General features: G+C 43.7%; 1 protein-coding gene across 2 annotated transcripts in view; it reads left to right on the top strand.

Annotated features, from left to right (window-relative positions):
- The window catches only part of CCNL1 (cyclin L1), a 41,748-nt gene extending 29,651 nt beyond the window's left edge, over window positions 1-12,097 (top strand). For both annotated transcript variants that reach the window (XM_030216016.1, XM_030216015.1), the window contains 8 exons: window positions 2,525-2,645; window positions 2,790-2,854; window positions 4,653-4,752; window positions 5,596-5,700; window positions 6,315-6,456; window positions 8,870-8,981; window positions 10,336-10,434; window positions 11,326-12,097. In XM_030216016.1, the coding sequence (XP_030071876.1) occupies window positions 2,525-2,645; window positions 2,790-2,854; window positions 4,653-4,752; window positions 5,596-5,700; window positions 6,315-6,456; window positions 8,870-8,981; window positions 10,336-10,434; window positions 11,326-11,671 (1,090 nt within the window). In that variant the 3' untranslated portion in view covers window positions 11,672-12,097. The remainder of the gene's footprint in view (window positions 1-2,524; window positions 2,646-2,789; window positions 2,855-4,652; window positions 4,753-5,595; window positions 5,701-6,314; window positions 6,457-8,869; window positions 8,982-10,335; window positions 10,435-11,325) is intronic.
- Window positions 12,098-21,251: the final 9,154 nt, after the last annotated feature.

The following is a 21,251-nucleotide window of genomic DNA, read 5'->3' as shown; positions in this document are numbered from 1 at the left end:
TCGTTGACTTTGTAGATCCAGCATAATAATGACCCACCTGTATCAGAAAAAAAGCCTGTACAATCTTCAACAGTCATTGAAATCAAGTCCTATCTGCACATAAGTGAAATTACCCTAGCAACTTATTCCACAACTGAGGGCCAGCCACTGGAAATGTTACAGCCCTTGTGCTAGCATAATGTACTGTGGAAATTGCATCCAGAGATAGATCATAAAACTCTCCCAGGCAGATAAACATTCAGAACACCTGAAAAATACTTGGCACTTTCCAGTTCCCGGTGGATAATTGTCAAAACCTTATGCTCTATTCTATATTCCACTGGCAACTGGTGGAGCTGTTTCAGGATAGGCGTAGTGTGATTAAACTTCTAGGTGGTCGGCAGAGTTCTGAATAACTTGCAGAGCTTTCACCTGCACCTTTGGAACTCCCAAAAACAACACATTACAATAGTCACACTATGAAAATTCCTGGTTTTAACCCACATAATAAACACAGTTGCAGAAAAGTTGATCTGCTCTGCGCACTCAGACTTGCATCCAATATAACACCCAGCAATTTCATCACCTTCTTCACTGGCAAAACCACTCCTTCCATACAAATATGAGTAGGCCATAACGCCTCCGTATCATTCCCCATCACTGCCATAATCTGTTTTATCCACGTTCAACAACCTATTTGCAGGTTGTAGAAGTTAAAAGCAAAATGGAAACAATTACGTTAACATTATAATTCGTCTTGAGTCTAAATGTAATGCTTGTCTGCATTCCATATTCCTTTCCAATATAATGTTAATTTTTCCAAACATTGAAATAGCTTGCTTTCTTGTTTACATATTTTATTGATTTTACAAAAGAGAGAATAACAACCTGTGACAACAAGAAACAACATTAAACAGTTAGATACTATAGCAAAATGCAAACCGTCAGGTACATGAACAGGAGCACATAGAAGCGAAAGGGAGAAGAGAAGAAAAAAAAATAGCTTGCTTTAACATAAACAAGTGACAAGAGTAAATGTGAAAGTAAATACTGCAGGTATACATTAACGTACAGGCTGTTTTTTTTAATTCATTGCATGACATGTTGTGTAAACTAGCATTGTGTGTTTCTGTAGTTTTGGTTTTTATTTATAGAGAAATTGGTTTGCACATGTTCTGCTTGGCCAAAAAATATATAAATCTGAAACAATATTAGTTTAGACTTCTACATTCAAAGCGGTTTACATAGTATGTACAGGTACTTATTTGTACCCAGGGCAGTGGAGGGTTAAGTGACTTGCCTAGGGTCACACGGAGCTGCAGTGGGAATCGAACCAGTTCCCCTGGATCAAAGTCCGCTGCATTAACCACTAGGCTACAGAAATGCCTACCATAGTAATGACTAAAATACACATGATATTCTTCCCACACATCCCCATCCCAACACACAGACCAGAAACTAAATTTGTCTTTTACTTGGTTGCTTCTGATTAGGGCATCCATTTCTACCATAAATGTGATTGTTCTGCTTTTCTAATATGCACAAGTTACCTAAGGAAGCCTATCATTTTACTAGTCTGAGCAATGTGCTTTTCAAGAATACAAAATTCCTAATGTAACAGGATAAAGCTGCCATACTAATAGGATTACAAAATGTGTTAGGTCTGGATGGCTTTTCTTTGTATTATGCTTTTGTTTTTTTGTTTGTTTGTTTTTCCCTGTGCAGATAACGAAAAAAACAGAAACTAGTTCTTTTCAGGTCAGTGTATGTCTTGCCATTTCATAATATGGGGAAGCCGTACTGCTGAATACTAAGGACTTTTTGGTTCTTTGTAAATTGGTGTATATATTTTTAATAAAGATAAAACATAGATTGCTCAGGACAATACAAGTTTTTAGATATAGGAAATAGACAAACTTCCTTAGAGCTATGGTCTTTCTGATGGAAATTTTAAAGAGAATGTAAAAAATAAAAGCTATAGTGTGGTCTGCAATCATTGTATCACACTGCAGAATGAATTTATTAGAGAGGGAAGCGAGTTACTTTTGATGAACTGATGAAAATCTGAGAGAGTGAATTTTGACCACTTTTTTAGGTTACAAATAAAGAGAAACCATGGAAAGCTAGTACCTTCATAAAGATCCATATAAATAATACAGCTGTCTAAAATTACACACTACATGATTTTAATTTTAGAACATTGGACTAAAGTCATTAGGTGACGTAACAGGCTTTATATATATATATATATATATATATATATATATATATATATATATACACACACACACACACACACACACACACACACACACAGAAACATCTAGAAGGTAAGTTGAATATCAGTAATCTAGTTGTGGAATGTATGTGTAGGAGTTGGAGGTTAGATACTGAACTTGGACAGCACAAGATTAATGCTTAAACTTGTTTGCAGGAGTTTCAAAAATTTAGTTTCTGTTGCCGTTTAGTTGGTTGGAAGGGAAAACTGATATGGATATGGGTATCGGATATGCAAAGTAGTTTGATTTTGTCTCCTACAAATTAGGACTCCAAGCCCCTTGATACTTGATCAGAACTACATAAACACCAAAAACCAAGTAATCAAAGCTGAAAGGAGAATTCTGAAGGAGTTGGGATTTTGTGTTCATGTCAAGCATCCGCACAAGGTGAGTTGAAAATTTGTAAATAACTTTTAACCCGATGCGTAACATGAATAGAGTATATGTAATAGCCTTGTATCTTCAAAAGTATGGTCATGTGGTATACTTTCCATGGGTTATGTAGAATTTTTTTGTTTGTTTTATCTACAGATAATAGTTATGTATCTGCAAGTGTTAGAGTGTGAGCGTAATCAAACCCTGGTTCAGACAGCCTGGTAAGTTAATCTTGACGTTCTTTGCAGCCAAGGAAATAGTAGCAGAAATAATGTAGATTGATGTGCTCTGGATAAAGCATTAAGGTACCCGTAACCATATCAAATGAAAGTTCCAGTGTTCTGGCACTTGCATTGATTACTTGTTTCTGCATACTGTTTTCATGGTTTGACTAACCAGTTTTAATGGAGAACTCAATTTAACTTTGTTCTTTTTTTTTTCTACTCTTTAATTAAAGGGTAGTCCATGATGGTAAGTCATAGAACTCTGCCATCTGCACCACAGCCTCAGGATGGCCCGATTGGCTGCTCTTCTCTCCAGCCAATCCAGTGCAAGCTCTCATCCGAGATTCACTGAAGTGGTCGGTCCATATCCATCTGGCAGCATCTTCTAGTTCTCTCGGGGTGTCAAAAGGATTTGTATATTTGCTTCAAGAAATAACTATTTGACATACATATGTAATAAATGTATGCATGTTAGTGGTAATACTTAATATGGCTTGAATAGCAGGCTCTCTGTAAATGACTATATTTTGCAGTCCCAATCTAAACTACATTTTAATTTGTTTTCATTGTAGATTTTAAAATGTATGGAACACAACTACCACTTTCAACAAAGAGGCATTTATAGTGCAGCCACTAAATTTGTAATGTAACATTTCCCTTTGTCACTTGTGTATAGGTGGGCTGATTAGGGCAGATGATGAATGCACCTAGTTTTTCAGTCTTCGGTGTTTTAATCATTAAAATAAGGCTGTTTTAAACTCCTGAAATGGCCCATTATCACAGTAAAATGTTTAATTACTAGAAGTAAGTCAACTTTATTCAAATTTATAAGTTGGAATAGCTAACATTGACATGACAGCAAAGGAAATGATTAGGGAGAAGGTTGCAGGCTGTTCTGTAGTGAATTAACTATGGCTGTCAGACATTCATGGTGCCTTTTGGATTCTGTAATGTATTAGGAATTACAAACATGTCTTGGGCAAGTTAAGAAAGCCATCCATGTTTTCTGATAGCATGCCAGCCAATCGGACCCTGAGTACTGTCACATGCAGTTGGAGTTCAAGACATATTAGTTGAAATGTTTTGCAGATGGCACTGGATTTAAGATTTTGGTGCCCCTAGACAGGACCGGAGAAGGGAAGGCAGAACATGGTGGCAGCAGCAGCACAAGACCTCAAAACACCCTGAGCAGTTGACTTAACTGTTCTAAATCTGGACCTGGTCACAAAGAGTTTTTACTTTTTTTAAAAGAAAAATCTGTCCATTCAGCAAGCAGTAACATCTATTCTGTACTTAAGTTCTAGTTAAACACATTAAGAATTTGTGCTATAGTTCTTTTGAATTCCTACTAGAAACCGTATTGCTATTATATATCGTCTAATTTATATTTACATACAGGATGTAGCACTCTAAAATAGGAAAGAAACTTTAACTATATTTTCAAGCCATGCGATATCTTTAAAAAAGATCCTATTGATATGAAATTAATATTTGTTTTGTGACAGGAAACAAGTGGGTTGATGAAAAGTGGAGATTTTATTAAAACATAAAAAGATATATCATTTTAATGACTTCAAATGAACAGAAGGGCCCAGGATGTTTATTTTGAACTCTGAAACGTGCAGAACTTGAAGTTAGATGAGGGGGGGGGGGGGGGGCGTAGCGTCCAGTTAAAGAGAAGAAAAAAAATAAAGTTGATTTGAGTCTCCAAATTTTTTTTTATTGAATTTATTTATTTTTTACCATACAGAATCTGTTATACCTAAATCAAAGTTTATATTTTTTTTTTCCCCAGGAATTACATGAATGACAGTCTTCGAACTAATGTGTTCGTGCGATTTCAGGCAGAAACCATAGCTTGTGCTTGTATTTATCTTGCAGCCAGAGCTCTTAAGGTAAATATGCTCTGGTTTTGTTTAAATTTGAATGTTTTATCCCTAAATCAGGAATGGTTCTCCATCCTAGTCCTTGAGATACAACTAGCTGGTGTCTACAGAAAGGTCCCCCACTAGCAACAAGTAACTCTTTGGAGCAGTCAGAAGTAGGGCTGCAAGGGAAATGGAAGATTGGGGACAGGGGCTGGTGAGATACTACCACTGTCTCCTGATTGTTGGCAACAGTTCTGGTTCTGAGGTCATTGTTGATCTGTATGAGTGTCATATTTGTGTTTGAGTTGATAAACAACTGAAAATGTGAAAGAATATGCAGAAATTTTAAATGCCTTAACTAAAATTTAATTTGCTTTCACTAATCTAATTTGTATTTGGTATGGCTCAAGCCTTGTTAATCATTTTTGTCCAAAGTATCTTGGGATGTCTCTCACACACAGATTAGCTTTCACAACTTGTTTGTATGTAATGGCTCTGCTAATCCATAATAGTTAATCAGCCAACTGTCAATGTAGAATAACAAGGGGGCCAATTCAGAAAGCTGCGTGTTAGAGCCTTAAGCCAACAGTTGAGCACACTGCTTCTAATGTGAACTTAAGAACATTTTGCACGCTGATGCAGTAAGCTAAACATGTGCGATTTGAAAGCACACAAAATTTGTGCGCTAATCAGTAAATCTACTAAATGTATGCACACAGGTTTGTATGCAAAGAACAGCTAAGTATCAGCCTCACTATTTTTGTTTCTGCATTGGCTCCAAGAATAGTTTTTAAAAAAATAATAAATTAGCTGCTTAGGTGGCTTTCATTAAAAAAATGATTTGGAGCATAGACTTGTTTGGTTTCCTAGATTCCATTGCCATCACGTCCCCATTGGTTTCTGCTTTTTGGCGCTTCAGAAGATGATATTCAAGAGATTTGTACAACTACACTGAAGCTTTATACAAGAAAAAAGGTAAGTTTGTGTGAATTGAACTACCACATTTCTTTTTTTTTTTTCTTTTTTTTTTTATTTGTAATTTTAATGAATTTTAGAAGAAACACTTGTACAGAAAAGGAGTATTACCATACCATACAAGAAAATATTTTATAAAGATAATCTATTAAATGATAATTACTGCTAAAGTCCACAATTTTAGGCAAGGCACTATTCAAAAATTGGTTAACATAGGAAAAAATGAATAGAACATATTCCCACTTATCCAATCACGGAGTAGATACTAATGGAGGAAGCACCAGAGAGTTTACGGCTAGTTCTTGTCTGGAGTCCAGGAATTTTGCTAATTGATCACTCTCAAAGAAAACATATTTAATAGTTTGAAATTTAACAACACATTTACAAGAAAAAATAAGCCTGAAAATTCCCCCCTGTGACAGTACACGATCACGAAGTTTCAAAAAAGACTGACGTCTTTTCTGAGTTTGTCCAGCAATATCAGGAAATACTTTGACTTTGCAATTCAGAAAGACTTCATGTCTATGTTTCTTTAGGAAAAATATATTTCAAATAGGCTATGTTTATGGTCACTGGTCAGTTTTTCTACTATTTTTGCCTGGTTTCTTTAACAGCCTAACTACGAATTTCTAGAGAAAGAGGTAGAGAAGAGAAAAGTAGCCTTACAAGAAGCTAAACTGAAAGCAAAAGGCCTGAATCCTGATGGTACTCCAGCACTTTCCACCATGGGTGGATTTTCTCCTGCTTCCAAACCATGTAAGTTAATTTCATTTAGTTTGCTGTTAACTCCTTGACTGAGCCGTGTATACAATTTGACTAAGATGTTAATGTTGTAGTGTGGGATGATTGTAATCATTTGTCACTTCAGCTCCTGCTGCTAAAGTGTCATAATTCACAATTTTGTCCCATTTTTGCAGATAACACCTTAAGATGCACATGCTGGCCTCTTTAAAGATATCCATTCAAGTAAAATGTTCTGGGGGGCCAATGCAGAAAGCCTCCTGGTAGAACTGGCTAAACAAGCGGCTCTACCACAAAATTACCGATCCTGAAATACTGCAGTGTTCTATAAGCAGTGAGAGTGCAAGTTGCTGCTGCTTTTAAAATTGCAGCAGTTATCTACATCTCTTTGGGAAATGTCACCTTTCCCGTCCAACAGGAAAGGTGACACTTGTTTTTTCTATTTAACATTTTTTTTTATTAAACAAAATTGTAAAACAGAAACTGTTCCTCGCACAGTCCCTTCTCCCCAAAACCCACCTTATAGAAAACACCATAGAATATAGACAATATACAAAACAGAAATATCAGATGATTGAAGGTTTTGACTCTTATAACCCCTATCATCCTTCCATTGGAAGGGTGACATTTTAAATGGGGGGGGGGAAAAGTTGCAGTCTGCATGGGGCCTGATCTCCCTCTCTCTCACCCCCTCCCCTCCTCAAATAAAAAATTCCCTGTGTCTTATGACACCATCTCCCACCACATGACCATCCCTCACCTAACTTAAAAATATTGCTTTTCGGACCCCCTTCCTTTATTTGAATTTTGCTCTCAACTTTTTCAGTAGTAGCTCAAGGTGAGCTACATTCATGTTTACTGAGCTACATTCATGTTTACTAGGTGTTTCCCTATCTCCTGAAGGGCTCACAATCTAATGTTGTACCTGAGGCTATGGAGGTTTAAGTGACTTGCCCCAAGATCTCAAGCAGCGGTGGGATTTGAACCAGGTACCTCTGTATGTGAAGCCCAGTGTTCTGACCACAGGTCCACTCCTCCCTCTCTATCTCTTCTCTTAAACCAGAAAGGGCCAATTTCATGTTACCTGTGGTTTCCCTTTCAGACATAAACCTTTCCTTTCCCTAAACCATTTCTCCCTCAGATACCACATTTGCTTTCACTTTCACCCCGTATCCTCTCCTCTGAACCTTATAACATATACCCTGCCCCCTTCAAGGCAGCATGAGGGCACTTTCCTCTATCAGCAAGTTTGTACCTGGAAGCTGTTCCAGCTGTAGCAGTTCAGGACCTGGGTAGCAGTGGTATAGTCATTCAGGCCCAAAGACAGGAGCCAGTAGACTGGCCCTGCCTGGTACACCATGCGATCGTTTTGTAGATTATGGTGCTGAAAGTAGCAGCAAGCAGGCATCGCTCCTGCCTCTTCAAGTACCGGCGTCCAGAAAGGGCCTCAAAGGGGGAGGGAGTAAGGAATATATGGGGGGAAGGGGTTTCCTGTTGGAGACCTTTTTTTTTTTTAATTCAGATTGGGTTTGAGGGGGGGATGTGTGTGGGGAGTGTCAGTCATGTTGGGGGCAGTATTTTAAAGGGGGGTACCAGTCCTGGGGGGGCATGCCAGTTATGCTGGGGTTTAGGAGGGTTATTTGGGCAAAAGGGAGAGAGAGATGGGGCTGGTGCTGACATTGGTGGCTCTACGACAGCCCTCAGACCTGACAGGTTTCTTGGGTTGAGCTACCACAGTAGTCATTGCTGCAGAGTGACTGATCAACTCTTTAGCGAATGCTTTCATATGCTATGTGCTAATATCTACCCATAGGAGTAAATCTCTGTGCAGAAACCCTCTATAGCTTGCAGCCGCCATTAATGAGCAGGCAAGCTCATTCAGGGTAATACAGCCTGCAGTAGCTTTCTGCATCTGCCCCTCAGTATTTTCTGTTGGATTCCTATATTCTAAATTTAACAATTTAGGAAGATTTTTTTGTATATAATGTACAGAAAAAGCTGGAAGTGTTCATATAATGGATTTCTAAATTCTGCTTTTAGTTTAATATTGCACTCTTTTTATATGTAGTGTGTCCTGGTTGATGGTATGTAGTAGTAATGTTGTAGGATATTTGGAGCTGCACCATGCTTTACTTCATTCTGTTTTGGCCTTAACTTCAACAAATTGAATTACTTTAGTATTAGTAAGTTTTGCCTGTTCTGGAGAGCTTCCTCATGGTATGATTGTTTCACTAGTTTAGTTTTAATTATGGTCCAGATTATGAAAATACACATGGAGAGGGGGAATTAAAATTGGCTTGGCTGCTGGATTTAAAAAAAGTGTCTCCGGTACCTGCAGGCTAGTTGGTTTTTGCTCTGATAAAACAGAAAAATATGTCAAGTACCATGTTCTTCTTTCCAGTATTTACTTTTGTTTTTAATTCTTTAGCATCACCACGAGAAATTAAACCTGAGGAAAAGTCACCAGCTTCTATAAATATGAAGAATACCAAAAAAGAACCAGAAGAGAGGCAGCAGTCCTCAAAAAGTCCTTACAATGGGTAGGTTTCCCATCTTTTAAAAAAGATTTGTTACTCATACTCTTAACTTGGCCAGATTTCTTTATTGGAGCGCAGTTTCAGGATTTGCTTGTGCTTTTTTTTTTTTCCTGTTAACTCACGTAATCCCTAAATTTATGTCCAAAGCGGCTCACAATAAAGAATTACATTAACAAAACAAAGAATAAGACAAAAAGTTCTCGTCAAATATTTTTCAAAAAAGTATGTTTTCAGATGCTTCCTAGAAAGGACGTAAGATATGTAAGACAAAGATTTTATCTGCAGTGGAAGACCATTCTAGAGCTGTACAGCATAAACAATCAAAACAATTTAAGCATATATGTTTAAAAGAAGGAAAGCTCAATAAATTAAAAACAGTGGATATATGTCCAATCTTTGTGTTAAGTGACCAGACTATTAAGATGTTAAGTGGCACACCTGTATAAAATCTTAAACACAAAAGATAATTTAAAAATCAACACGAGCGTGAATAGGAAGCCAGTAGAAAGAGACCAATGAGAAAATTCTAACCAGCACTTACAATATTTTCTTAGAAATCTTTAGTTGCTAATTTCTTCCTTATGCAGTAAGTATCCATAGTTTCAAACATCTATTAAGGGATACTGCTGATAATAGGTATACAGCTTAATTATTTTAAAACCATATTATTCTGTGAGCCCCATGGCAACACACACTAACTTTTAGTAAATTACTTCTTCCCCCCACCCCCAAGATCCAGTGGTGACTTTATTTTGAGCTTGATGGTGCTTCAGTGAAATACACGTGTGCTCATATGCCGGGCTGTCTGGAGCCAGGCAGTTGCAAGGGGCAGAGTCCCTCCCGCAATAACATTTTTAGGTCAGGGTGTCCTCCAGTGAATTCAGTCAGTTCAAACAGTGATGCGGTGTACCGGTTTGCTTTTCCTATGGTGCAGCTCTTTGGGTGAGAGTGACATGGTTCTTGCCTTGCTTACCTGTCCACACCTACAGATGGCCCTGCTGGCATAAATAATATTCTTTGAAGGGTGGTTATTTTCTCTCTCCCCTGACCCCCTGCTATCTGCTGGATCACCCTCCCAATTCCTAATCCTCTTTTACTGTATGCTGCTCTTTCCTTTACTTTCTTAATGAAATTCCTTTCATCCCTTTATCCTCTGTTGTATTATGTAAACCTCTTCTATGGTATTCGTATATGAAGCCTCTAAATAAACTTGGAAGTCAAGTTCATTGAAAAGTTTTCAACTGTTGGTTGCAAGCTTGTCACTTGGACCCTCAATTAATTGTCTTACAATTTTGGTTTAAAACTTTAAAATTCATTATCCAATTATTTTTCATTTCTTGTTTTAATGTAAATTAAGGATGCGAAAGGAAAGCAAAAGAAGCAGAAACAGCAGAAGCGGCAGTAGATCAAGGTCAAGAACAAGGTCTCGGTCTCGATCTCACAGTCCAAGAAGACAGTACGTAAAAATGAACGGCATTTATTTCAAATCCAGATCTTTACCATCTGTAGCAAAACATTTACAGGAGTAACATATAAAGCCTGATCTACTGAAAGGTTTTACCCATTTTGTTTCTGAAAAATGCTTAGTATATCTGGCCCATAATGTGTTTTGTCTATCATTCTGTGGTGGAAAGCAAATAAAGCAACCTGTGTTGTATTTCTGGCAGTCCACTTCAAAACTGAAGTTTAAAGAGTACTTTATAATATGACAGTCACTCTGTTACATAATGTAAATTAGAGAAACGTTTGAACAGGCCTAGTTACTGCACAGTTTAAATCCCACTTCAGCTACCTTTTTAATAATTAAACCCTCCAGGAAAATACCTACTGTACCTGAAGAATATTGAAGGTGTGTACATTCAGGTACAATAAATATTTTTCTGTTTTTGGAGGGCTCACAATTTTAGAAAAAAATCATAAACTGAAGTGTGATTTGAACCTGGATCCCCTGATCCTCGGCTCACTTCTCTAACCCATTAGGCTATCCCTCTGTTCTGCATTGGTGTCTATGTAGCCATTTTATAAGATGGACCTTTTCTGTACTGCGACACAGACTTCTGTGTCCCTTGTTTTTCCCTGTTCATAATTTGGATGTTTGTAAAAGGGGTGTTCATGTTGAATGTTTCCAGTACATGGACATCCATCTTTCATGTATTTTAGAACAGGCTATATCCTGTTCTAGAATATATGTGAGATGGATGTTCATTTGTGGTGTTCTGAGGTGGATGTCTTTTCTAAAATATCCCTTTATTTCTTTCTGGAAACTTGAGTTTGGATGATTTCTTCTTTTCCTTTTCTGCAGCAACTGGTTAAATTTTTAAAATAATATTATTTGCTTTTCATTTAGTTATAATAATAGGAGGAGTAGATCGGGCACATACAGCTCAAGATCACGAAGTCGGTCACGCAGTCACAGTGAAAGTCCTCATAGACATCACAACCATGGTTCTCCGCAACTTAAAGTCAAGCACCGTATTGATGAACTGAAGAGCTCCAACAGACATAGCCACAAAAGGAAAAAATCTCGATCTCGCTCTCACAGCAAATCCAGAGATCACTCTGATGCCAAGAAACACAGGCATGATCGGGGCCATCATAGGGACAGACATGAAAGATCTCGATCATTTGAGAGACCTCATAAAAGCAAACACCACAGCAGCAGTCATTCTGGACATAGCAGACACAGGCACTGAACAGAGTTTACTTTATTTATATAGTTTAGTTATTAATCTTAAAATAGGCTATATGGACTTGTAATTAAGATTTGACAAGGAAAACCATGATTACACTTTGATTTACAAGACCTGATCGCAGATATTTTTCTTTTGAAGAAACTACTTTTTTGCACATTGAAAATACCTTAGCAGTATCCAAATCTGTGGTCAGGTTAATTTGTATGTATTAGAGTTGTGATTGTTTATGGAAAAGCTGCAGAATAGATTTGGGGAAAGGGGGATAAAACTACTTATTTTTATACAAACCAATGGCAGACCTTGTTATTTAAGTACAGTTATTTGTTTAAACAATGTGGATAATTTTCTTACACTGGTTTTAGTCTGCATGTGTACAAATTGATTTTTTACAAGGAAATAAAATACAAAGGTGTTTTTATTTTGAAATAGTTTAAAATGTTTTCTTCATGGATGTATGCAGAAATATTCTGGTTCATACTGAATAGGCTATGTTTCTCTATTTACAGTAGAGAGTAAATGCAGGATTCGGTGTGGGGACTGATGTACCATAGTGCATTAACATCTGCTGCTAAGGTGTATAAATGTTTGCTGCAGATAGAATGCAAATGAAGCATGTTGTCTCAGATGCTAATGTATGCTTATTCAAGTATGCACATTGTAAACAGGGTAACAGAAGAGAGGGTCAAAAGTACACAAACAGCAGCAAAGAAAACCACAAAAGGGCCTTCAGGACTGGAGCAAATAATAGCAGTTCTTTATTAAAGAGACCCATTAATACAGTTGATCTAAAGATTGTAGTTTCTACTTTGTGCTATTTGATATACTTCTGTAACTTTTGTAATTTACCACAGATTTTGCATTAAACCTACTGCAGGCTACTTCACAACAGACACTGTTGAAAGCTGTTACATACATTACCTACCTACATTAGCACTAAACATTATGTACTTTAGTTTTGGATTCAACTCTCATCTTATCCAGGTACAATAGGTATTGGGGTTTACAATCTTAGTTGTCCCTGTGGCAGTGGAGAGTTAGTTGCTTAAGATGACAAGATTTGTCAGTGAGATTTGACAAAAATTGCATTGACCCTGGGGTTTTTGACCAAAAGTTGTATGTGACCATCTTGATTCTTAAACTTGTTTTGCTCTTTTCGTATAGCATAGCATCACATGTTGGGGGGAGGGGTTCTCTCCCGAATGTGGGTAGCAAGACACTTTATTTTTGTCAGTAGGTAAGTGAACTTCTCAATAAATGACATTACTTCCTGCCTGTTGGTCAAACTGGGGCATGGCAGTCTATACTTAGTAACCCTGGTGAAGTAGTACTGATCATCTGAGGAGACCCAAGGATCCCAACTCATTTTTATTAGAAGCCCAGTTTTAGCTCCCAGGCTCCAGATTGGATAATCTGGATTAAAAAAAAAAACCAAAACAAGCTAAAGTGATTTTAGTTGCCCTGCCTTCAAGTTTTCATGTTTTCTTATCAATCTAGCTCTCATTTGTATTAGCTCAAACATTTCAGCCATTTCTTACTACTGCCCATTTCTGGACTGTTTAGCCTTTCCAAGTTGGACCAGTGTATAATAGTATGTGGCTTTCTCGAAGAGACATGTAGATAATCTGCCAGACACTCCAGCAAACCTGGTTAAAGGATAGCAAAGAAAGAGAACTATTCTAATGAACCATGAGAAAGCAACTCTTAACATTTGTACCTTTAACTGACCACTTTAAAAGGTGTTACCTTAAAGCATAGTTAATGAAAAGGAAAACTTAGCAGTTCCATAGCAACACAGCTCCATATGGCATTTAAAAAACATTTGGGGTCCCTTTTACTAAGCCACATAGGCGCCTACATATGCCCAACGCGCACCAATTTGGAATTATCGCCTGGCTATTGCATGGCCTGGGTGTTAATTTCATTCTCCGAGGACAAGCAGGCTGCTTGTTCTCACTGATGGGTTGACGTCCTCGGCAGCCCCCTCCATCGGAAAGTTTACTAGCAAAGGCCTTTGCTAGTCCTCGCGCGCCCATGCGCACTGCGCATGCGCGGCCGTCTTCCCGCCCGAAACCGGCTCGAGCCGGCCAGTCTTCTTTCGTCCGCGCTCGGTACGGTCGTGTTACGCCGTTCGTGCCCCAGAGAGTCGACCTCGCGCGTCCTTTTCGACGTGTTTTTTCGCTTTTTTCCTTGAAAAAGTTCGGGAAGCGCTCCGGTAGTGTTCCGGAAGACCCTTTCGGGTTTTCTGCCCTTCCCGTATTTCTCAGTTTTTGCCCCATAAGTTTTCTTTCGTTGTCGGGGTAGGCCTCTTTTGGCCTCGGTCGAGATTTTCTCCCTCTAAATTTTGGTGCTTCAATTTTCGCCATTTCGGCTTTTGATTTCGCCGGCGTGATTTTTCCGCCCATGACATCGAAGCCTTCCAGCGGCTTCAAGAAGTGCACCCAGTGCGCCCGGGTAATCTCGCTCACTGATAGGCACTCTGCGTGTCTTCAGTGTCTAGGGGCCCAGCACCGCCCTCAGAACTGCAGTCTGTGTTCCCTGTTACAAAGGCGGACTCAGGTAGCGAGATTAGCCCAGTGGAACGTTTTGTTCTCGGGCTCTTCGTCGGCATCGGCACCGGAGGCATCGAGTGCATCGACGTCGTCAGCGTCCGGACCATCTTCCTTGGCTGCCGTTCCATCGACTGCATCGAGGCATCGGACCTCTGCATCGGCGCCGAGGCATCGGGCGACTGCATCGACGTCGGTGGTACCGAGACTTTGTCTGCTGATGTCGTCGGACGGAGGTGCATCGTCAGGAGTGCAGGTGAGGGCTGTCCATTCCCCTGCTGGTGGCGGTGAGCCTTCGGGTGGGTCTCCTCCTACCCTGAGGGCTCCTGCGGTACAGCCCCCCCGGGATCGACCCTCTTCGGTCTCGGCCCCGAGGAAGCGACGGATGGATTCTACGTCCTCGTCGGTGCCGGGGAGCTCCGGTGACATGCTTCGGAAGAAGTCGAAGAAGCATCGACACCGGTCTCCTCCCCATGTCGGCACCGAGAGCTCTGGGTCGCCGAGGGATTCGGCACCCAGCAGGCATCGGCACCGAGAGGACCGCTCACCCTCTGTTCAGGAGGTGTCGATGCGCTCCACTCTGGACAGCCCGGAACAGCCTCCTCGCCCGGAACAGGTTCTGACGTCGACGCCTGCATCGACCTCTCAGCCTTTCTCTGCAGCCGCTCTAAACGAGAGCCTCCGGGCCGTTCTCCCAGAGATTCTGGGAGAGCTGTTGCGCCCTACCCCTCCGGTACCGGCGGTGCTTGCGCCTCCGGTACCGTCGAGCGTGGCGCCGGCTGGCCCATCGCCCAGGTTGAGGTCCCCGACGTCGGTACCGCGTGCGGTGCCGACAGCGGCCACCTCCCAGGAAGGCTCCCAGACTACGTCGGCGGAGGGAGCTTCGCCGATGCGGGCGAGGGAGTCTACCTCTCGACGCCCCCACCGTGGACGGGGTTCCACCGAGTCGAGCAGGGCAAGGTTGCAGACGCAGGTTCGTGAACTTGTGTCTGACACCGAGGGTGAGGCCTCGTGGGAGGAAGAGGAGGACCCCAGATATTTCTCTGACGAGGAGTCTGAGGGTCTTCCTTCTGATCCCACTCCCTCTCCTGAGAGACAGCTTTCTCCTCCCGAGAGTCTGTCTTTTGCTTCCTTTGTCCGGGAGATGTCTACGGCCATCCCCTTCCCGGTAGTTGTGGAGGACGAGCCCAGGGCTGAAATGTTTGAGCTCCTGGACTATCCTTCTCCACCTAAGGAAGCGTCCACTGTTCCCTTGCACCATGTCCTGAAAAAGACATTGCTTGCGAACTGGACCAAGCCACTAAGTAATCCCCACATTCCCAAGAAGATTGAGTCCCAGTACCGGATCCATGGGGACCCAGAGCTGATGCGCACTCAGTTGCCTCATGACTCTGGAGTTGTGGATCTGGCCCTAAAGAAGGCTAAGAGTTCTAGGGAGCATGCTTCGGCGCCCCCGGGCAAAGACCCTAGAACCTTAGACTCCTTTGGGAGGAAAGCCTACCATTCTTCTATGCTCGTGGCCAAGATCCAGTCTTACCAGCTCTACACGAGCATACACATGCGGAACAATGTGCGGCAGTTGGCGGGCTTGGTTGATGCTCTTCCCCCTGAGCAAGCCAAGCCTTTTCAGGAGGTGGTCAGGCAGCTGAAGGCGTGCAGAAAATTCCTGGCCAGAGGAGTTTATGACACTTTTGATGTTGCGTCCAGGGCCGCTGCTCAAGGTGTGGTGATGCGCAGGCTCTCATGGCTGCGTGCCGCCGACCTGGAGAATAGACTCCAGCAGCGGATTGCGGACTCGCCTTGCCGTGCGGACAACATTTTTGGAGAAAAAGTCGAGCAGGTGGTAGAGTCTCTCCACCAGCGGGACACCGCATTCGACAAGTTCTCCCGCAGGCAGCCTTCAGCCTCTACCTCTACAGGTAGACGTTTTTTCGGGGGAAGGAAGACTGGTCCCTATGCTTCTGGTAAGCGTAGGTACAATCCTCCTTCCCGACAGCCTGCGGCCCAGGCTAAGCCCCAGCGCGCTCGCTCTCGTCAGCAGCGTGCGCCTCAGCAAGGCCCCGCGGCTCCCCAGCAAAAGCAAGGGGCGAGCTTTTGACTGGCTCCAGCAGAGCATAGCCGACATCCAAGTGTCAGTGCCGGGCGACCTGCCGGTCGGGGGGAGGTTGAAAGCTTTTCACCAAAGGTGGCCTCTCATAACCTCCGATCAGTGGGTTCTCCAAATAGTCCGGCAGGGATACACCCTCAATTTGGCCTCAAAACCTCCAAATTGTCCACCGGGAGCTCTGTCTTACAGCTTCCAGCACAAGCAGGTACTTGCAGAGGAACTCTCCGCCCTTCTCAGCGCCAATGCGGTCGAGCCCGTGCCATCTGGGCAAGAAGGGCTGGGATTCTATTCCAGGTACTTCCTTGTGGAAAAGAAAACAGGGGGGATGCGTCCCATCCTAGACCTAAGGGCCCTGAACAAATATCTCGTAAAAGATAAGTTCAGGATGCTTTCCCTGGGCACCCTTCTCCCCATGATTCAGCAAAACGATTGGCTATGCTCTCTGGACTTGAAGGATGCCTACACTCACATCCCGATACTGCCAGCTCACAGACAGTATCTGCGATTTCAGTTGGGCACACGCCACTTCCAGTACTGTGTGCTACCCTTTGGGCTCGCCTCTGCGCCCAGGGTGTTCACAAAGTGCCTAGCTGTGGTAGCAGCGGCACTTCGCAGGCTGGGGGTGCACGTGTTCCCATATCTCGACGATTGGCTGGTGAAGAACACATCCGAGGCAGGAGCCCTGCAGTCCATGCAGATGACTATTCGCCTCCTGGAGCTACTGGGGTTTGTGATAAATTACCCAAAGTCCCATCTTCTCCCAGTGCAGAAACTCGAATTCATAGGAGCCCTGCTGGATTCTCGGACAGCTCGCGCCTATCTTCCAGAGGCGAGAGCCAACAACTTGTTGTCCCTCGTCTCGCGGGTGCGTGCGTCCCAGCAGATCACAGCTCGGCAGATGTTGAGATTGCTGGGCCACATGGCCTCCACAGTTCATGTGACTCCCATGGCCCGCCTTCACATGAGATCTGCTCAATAGACCCTAGCCTCCCAGTGGTATCAGGCCGCTGGGGGTCTAGAGGACGTGATCCACCTGTCCACGAGTTTTCTCAAATCCCTGTATTGGTGGACGATTTGCTCCAATTTGACTCTGGGACGTCCCTTCCAAATTCCTCAGCCGCAAAAAGTGCTGACCACGGATGCGTCTCTCCTGGGATGGGGAGCTCATGTCGATGGGCTTCACACCCAAGGAAGTTGGTCCCTCCAAGAACGCGATCTACAGATCAACCTTCTGGAGTTGCGAGCGATCTGGAACGCTCTGAAGGCTTTCAGAGATCGGCTGTCCCACCAAATTATCCAAATTCAGACAGACAACCAGGTTGCCATGTACTATGTCAACAAGCAGGGGGGCACCGGATCTCGCCCCCTGTGTCAGGAAGCCGTCAGCATGTGGCTCTGGGCTCGCCGTCTCGGCATGGTGCTCCAAGCCACATATCTGGCAGGCGTAAACAACAGTCTGGCCGACAGACTGAGCCGGATTATGCAACCTCACGAGTGGTCGCTCAACTCCAGAGTGGTGCGCCAGATCTTCCAAGCGTGGGGCACCCCCTTGGTGGATCTCTTCGCATCTCGAGTGAACCACAAAGTCCCTCAGTTCTGTTCCAGGCTTCAGGCCCCCGGCAGACTGGCATCGGATGCCTTCCTCCTGGATGGGGGGGAGGGCCTGCTGTATGCTTATCCTCCCATTCCTCTGGTGGGGAAGACTTTGTTGAAACTCAAGCAAGACCGAGGCACCATGATTCTGATTGCTCCTTTTTGGCCGCGTTAGATCTGGTTCCCCCTTCTTCTGGAGTTATCCTCCGAAGAACCGTGGAGATTGGAGTGTTTTCTGACCCTCATCACACAGGACGAAGGGGCGCTTCTGCATCCCAACCTCCAGTCTCTGGCTCTCACGGCCTGGATGTTGAGGGCGTAGACTTTGCCTCTTTGGGTCTGTCAGAGGGTGTCTCCCGCATCTTGCTTGCTTCCAGGAAAGACTCCACTAAGAGAAGTTACTTCTTCCATTGGAGGAGGTTTGCCGTCTGGTGTGACAGCAAGGCCCTAGATCCTCGCTCTTGTCCTACACAGACCCTGCTTGAATACCTTCTGCACTTGTCTGAGTCTGGTCTCAAACCCAACTCTGTAAGGGTTCACCTTAGTGCAATCAGTGCATACCATTACCGTGTGGAAGGTAAGCCGATCTCAGGACAGCCTTTAGTTGTTGGCTTCATGAGAAGTTTGCTTTTGTCAAAGCCCCCTGTCAAGCCTCCTACAGTGTCATGGGATCTCAATGTCGTTCTCACCCAGCTGATGAAACCTCCTTTTGAGCCACTGAATTCCTGCCATCTGAAGTACTTGACCTGGAAGGTCATTTTCTTGGTGGCAGTTACTTCAGCTCGTAGAGTCAGTGAGCTTCAGGCCCTGGTAGCCCAGGCCCCTTACACCAAATTTCATCATAACAGAGTAGTCCTCCGCACTCACCCTAAGTTCTTGCCAAAGGTCGTGTCGGAGTTCCATCTGAACCAGTCAATTGTCTTGCCAACATTCTTTCCCCGTCCTCATTCCTGCCCTGCTGAACGTCAGCTGCACACATTGGACTGCAAGAGAGCATTGGCCTTCTATCTGGAGCGGACACAGCCCCACAGACAGTCCGCCCAATTGTTTGTTTCTTTTGATCCCAATAGGAGGGGAGTGGCTGTAGGGAAACGCACCATATCCAATTGGCTAGCAGATTGCATTTCCTTCACTTACGCCCAGGCGGGGCTGGCTCTTGAGGGTCATGTCACGGCTCATAATGTTAGAGCCATGGCTGCGTCGGTAGCCCACTTGAAGTCAGCCTCCATTGAAGAAATTTGCAAAGCTGCGACGTGGTCATCTGTCCACACATTCACATCTCATTACTGCCTGCAGCAGGATACCCGACGCGACAGTCGGTTCGGGCAGTCAGTTCTTCAGAACCTGTTTGGGCTTTAGGATCCAACTCTACCCCCCGAGGGCCCTGTTTGTTCTGTTCCAGGCTGCACTCTCAGTTAGTTGGTAAATTTTTTAGGTCAATCTCTTTAATGTCCTCGCTGTTGCGAGGCCCAATTGACCATGGTTGTTGTTTTGAGTGAGCCTGGGGGGCTAAGGATACCCCATCAGTGAGAACAAGCAGCCTGCTTGTCCTCGGAGAAAGCGAATGCTACATACCTGTAGAAGGTATTCTCCGAGGACAGCAGGCTGATTGTTCTCACAAACCCGCCCGCCTCCCCTTTGGAGTTGAGTCTTCCCTTGAAGTGTATTGTCTTGCTACATACTGGACTGGCCGGCTCGAGCCGGTTTCGGGCGGGAAGACGGCCGCGCATGCGCAGTGCGCATGGGCGCGCGAGGACTAGCAAAGGCCTTTGCTAGTAAACTTTCCGATGGAGGGGGCTGCCGAGGACGTCAACCCATCAGTGAGAACAATCAGCCTGCTGTCCTCGGAGAATACCTTCTACAGGTATGTAGCATTCGCTTTTCTTATGCGCATCCAGTACGCAGACCGGTTAACACGTGAGACGTTACCACTAAGTGAATGGGTGGCAGTAAGGTCCCAGACCCAAAATGGATGTGTTCCAATTTTCATTTTGACGCATGTCCATTTTCGGCCAAAAAAAAGGTCTCTCGGAGGCGCACTGAAAAATGGACCTGCGTGTGTCCAATACACGCGTCTACAACAGTGCAGACCATTTTTCAGTGCACCTTAGTAAAAGGACACCTTGAAAAATTGTTGGGGGGGGGGGTAAATCATAGTATAGGAAACATTCATAATTACAGACTGATTGGTTGTGCACTCCTACGAGCAGGTGGAGATTGGACAACTAGTATTTCTCAGTCTCTAGCAAGTGATGAATGTGGTGAGCCTGAGCAGTCTCTGTTGGTCTAGTAGACTGTGGGTGGGGGGTGGGAGAGAGCCCAAAGAGCCTAGGGTTTGGGGGGGGGGGGGGCAACAGCATCTGTTCTCCATGGTGATGGTAGTTGCGGCAACCCTTCAGAAGCAGGGCATTCTGGTGCACACAAATTTGGACGATTGGTTGATTCCAGCAAAGGCTTGCCAGGAAAGCGAGGTGGTCACTTTGAGTGCTTCACATTAGGCTGGGTTGTCAGTGCGGACAAAAGTCACCTGAATCTTACAGAGCTTGGAATATCTAAAGGGGAGTCTGATTTTCTTGCCAACAGTGAGAGTTCAGAAGCTGCAGGAACAAATCCGGGCTCTACTTTGGTCAGATTATCAACAAGCACATGATTCTTCAGATCTTGTATTTGATGGCCACTACTGTGGATATGGTGCAATGGGCCAGGGCTCACATGAGACTGTTAACAGCGGGTGCTTTTTTCCTGGTGGTCTCAGATGCAGTCCTTGCAGGCAAGTCTTCCGCTTCAGGGATGGATGTGGCACAGCCTGAGATGGTGGCTCCATTCTACCAACCTAATGGGCATGAGCCTGGATCCACCCTAGTGGATAGTGTTGACCACTGACATAAGTCTCGAGGGTTGGGGAGCCCATTGCTTGGGACAGGTGACACAGGGCATTTGGTTACAGGAGGCAGCTTGGTTTTCAACTGACAGGCTAACAGGCTGGAAACCAGGGTAATCTGTCTGAATCTACAGGCCTTCCAAAAGCTGCTAGAGGGTAGGCAAGTGTGGGTTCTTTTAGATAACACAACCAGTAGCGTATGTAAACCGCCAGGGAGGCACATAGTCAGGCGCTAGTAGAGAAAGGAGATCTCATAATGGTCTGGGCAGGAAGTCACTTGTCAAATCTGTCTGTGGCTCGTCAGTGGACAACATTCAGATAGATTTTTTTCAGCAGGAATGTTCTTGAGCCTGGAGAATGGTCTCTAGGACAGGGTGCTTTAAACAGGGTTGATGGATCTCATGGTAATGCACAAGAATGCTAAGGTTCTGAGATTCTTTATTCGCGAAAGGG

Source organism: Microcaecilia unicolor, chromosome 10 (genome assembly GCF_901765095.1).
Source record: "Microcaecilia unicolor chromosome 10, aMicUni1.1, whole genome shotgun sequence".
Classification (NCBI taxonomy): domain Eukaryota; kingdom Metazoa; phylum Chordata; class Amphibia; order Gymnophiona; family Siphonopidae; genus Microcaecilia; species Microcaecilia unicolor.
The sequence above is the reverse complement of the archived record's forward strand: the minus strand, read 5'-3'. Positions and strand labels throughout refer to the sequence as shown.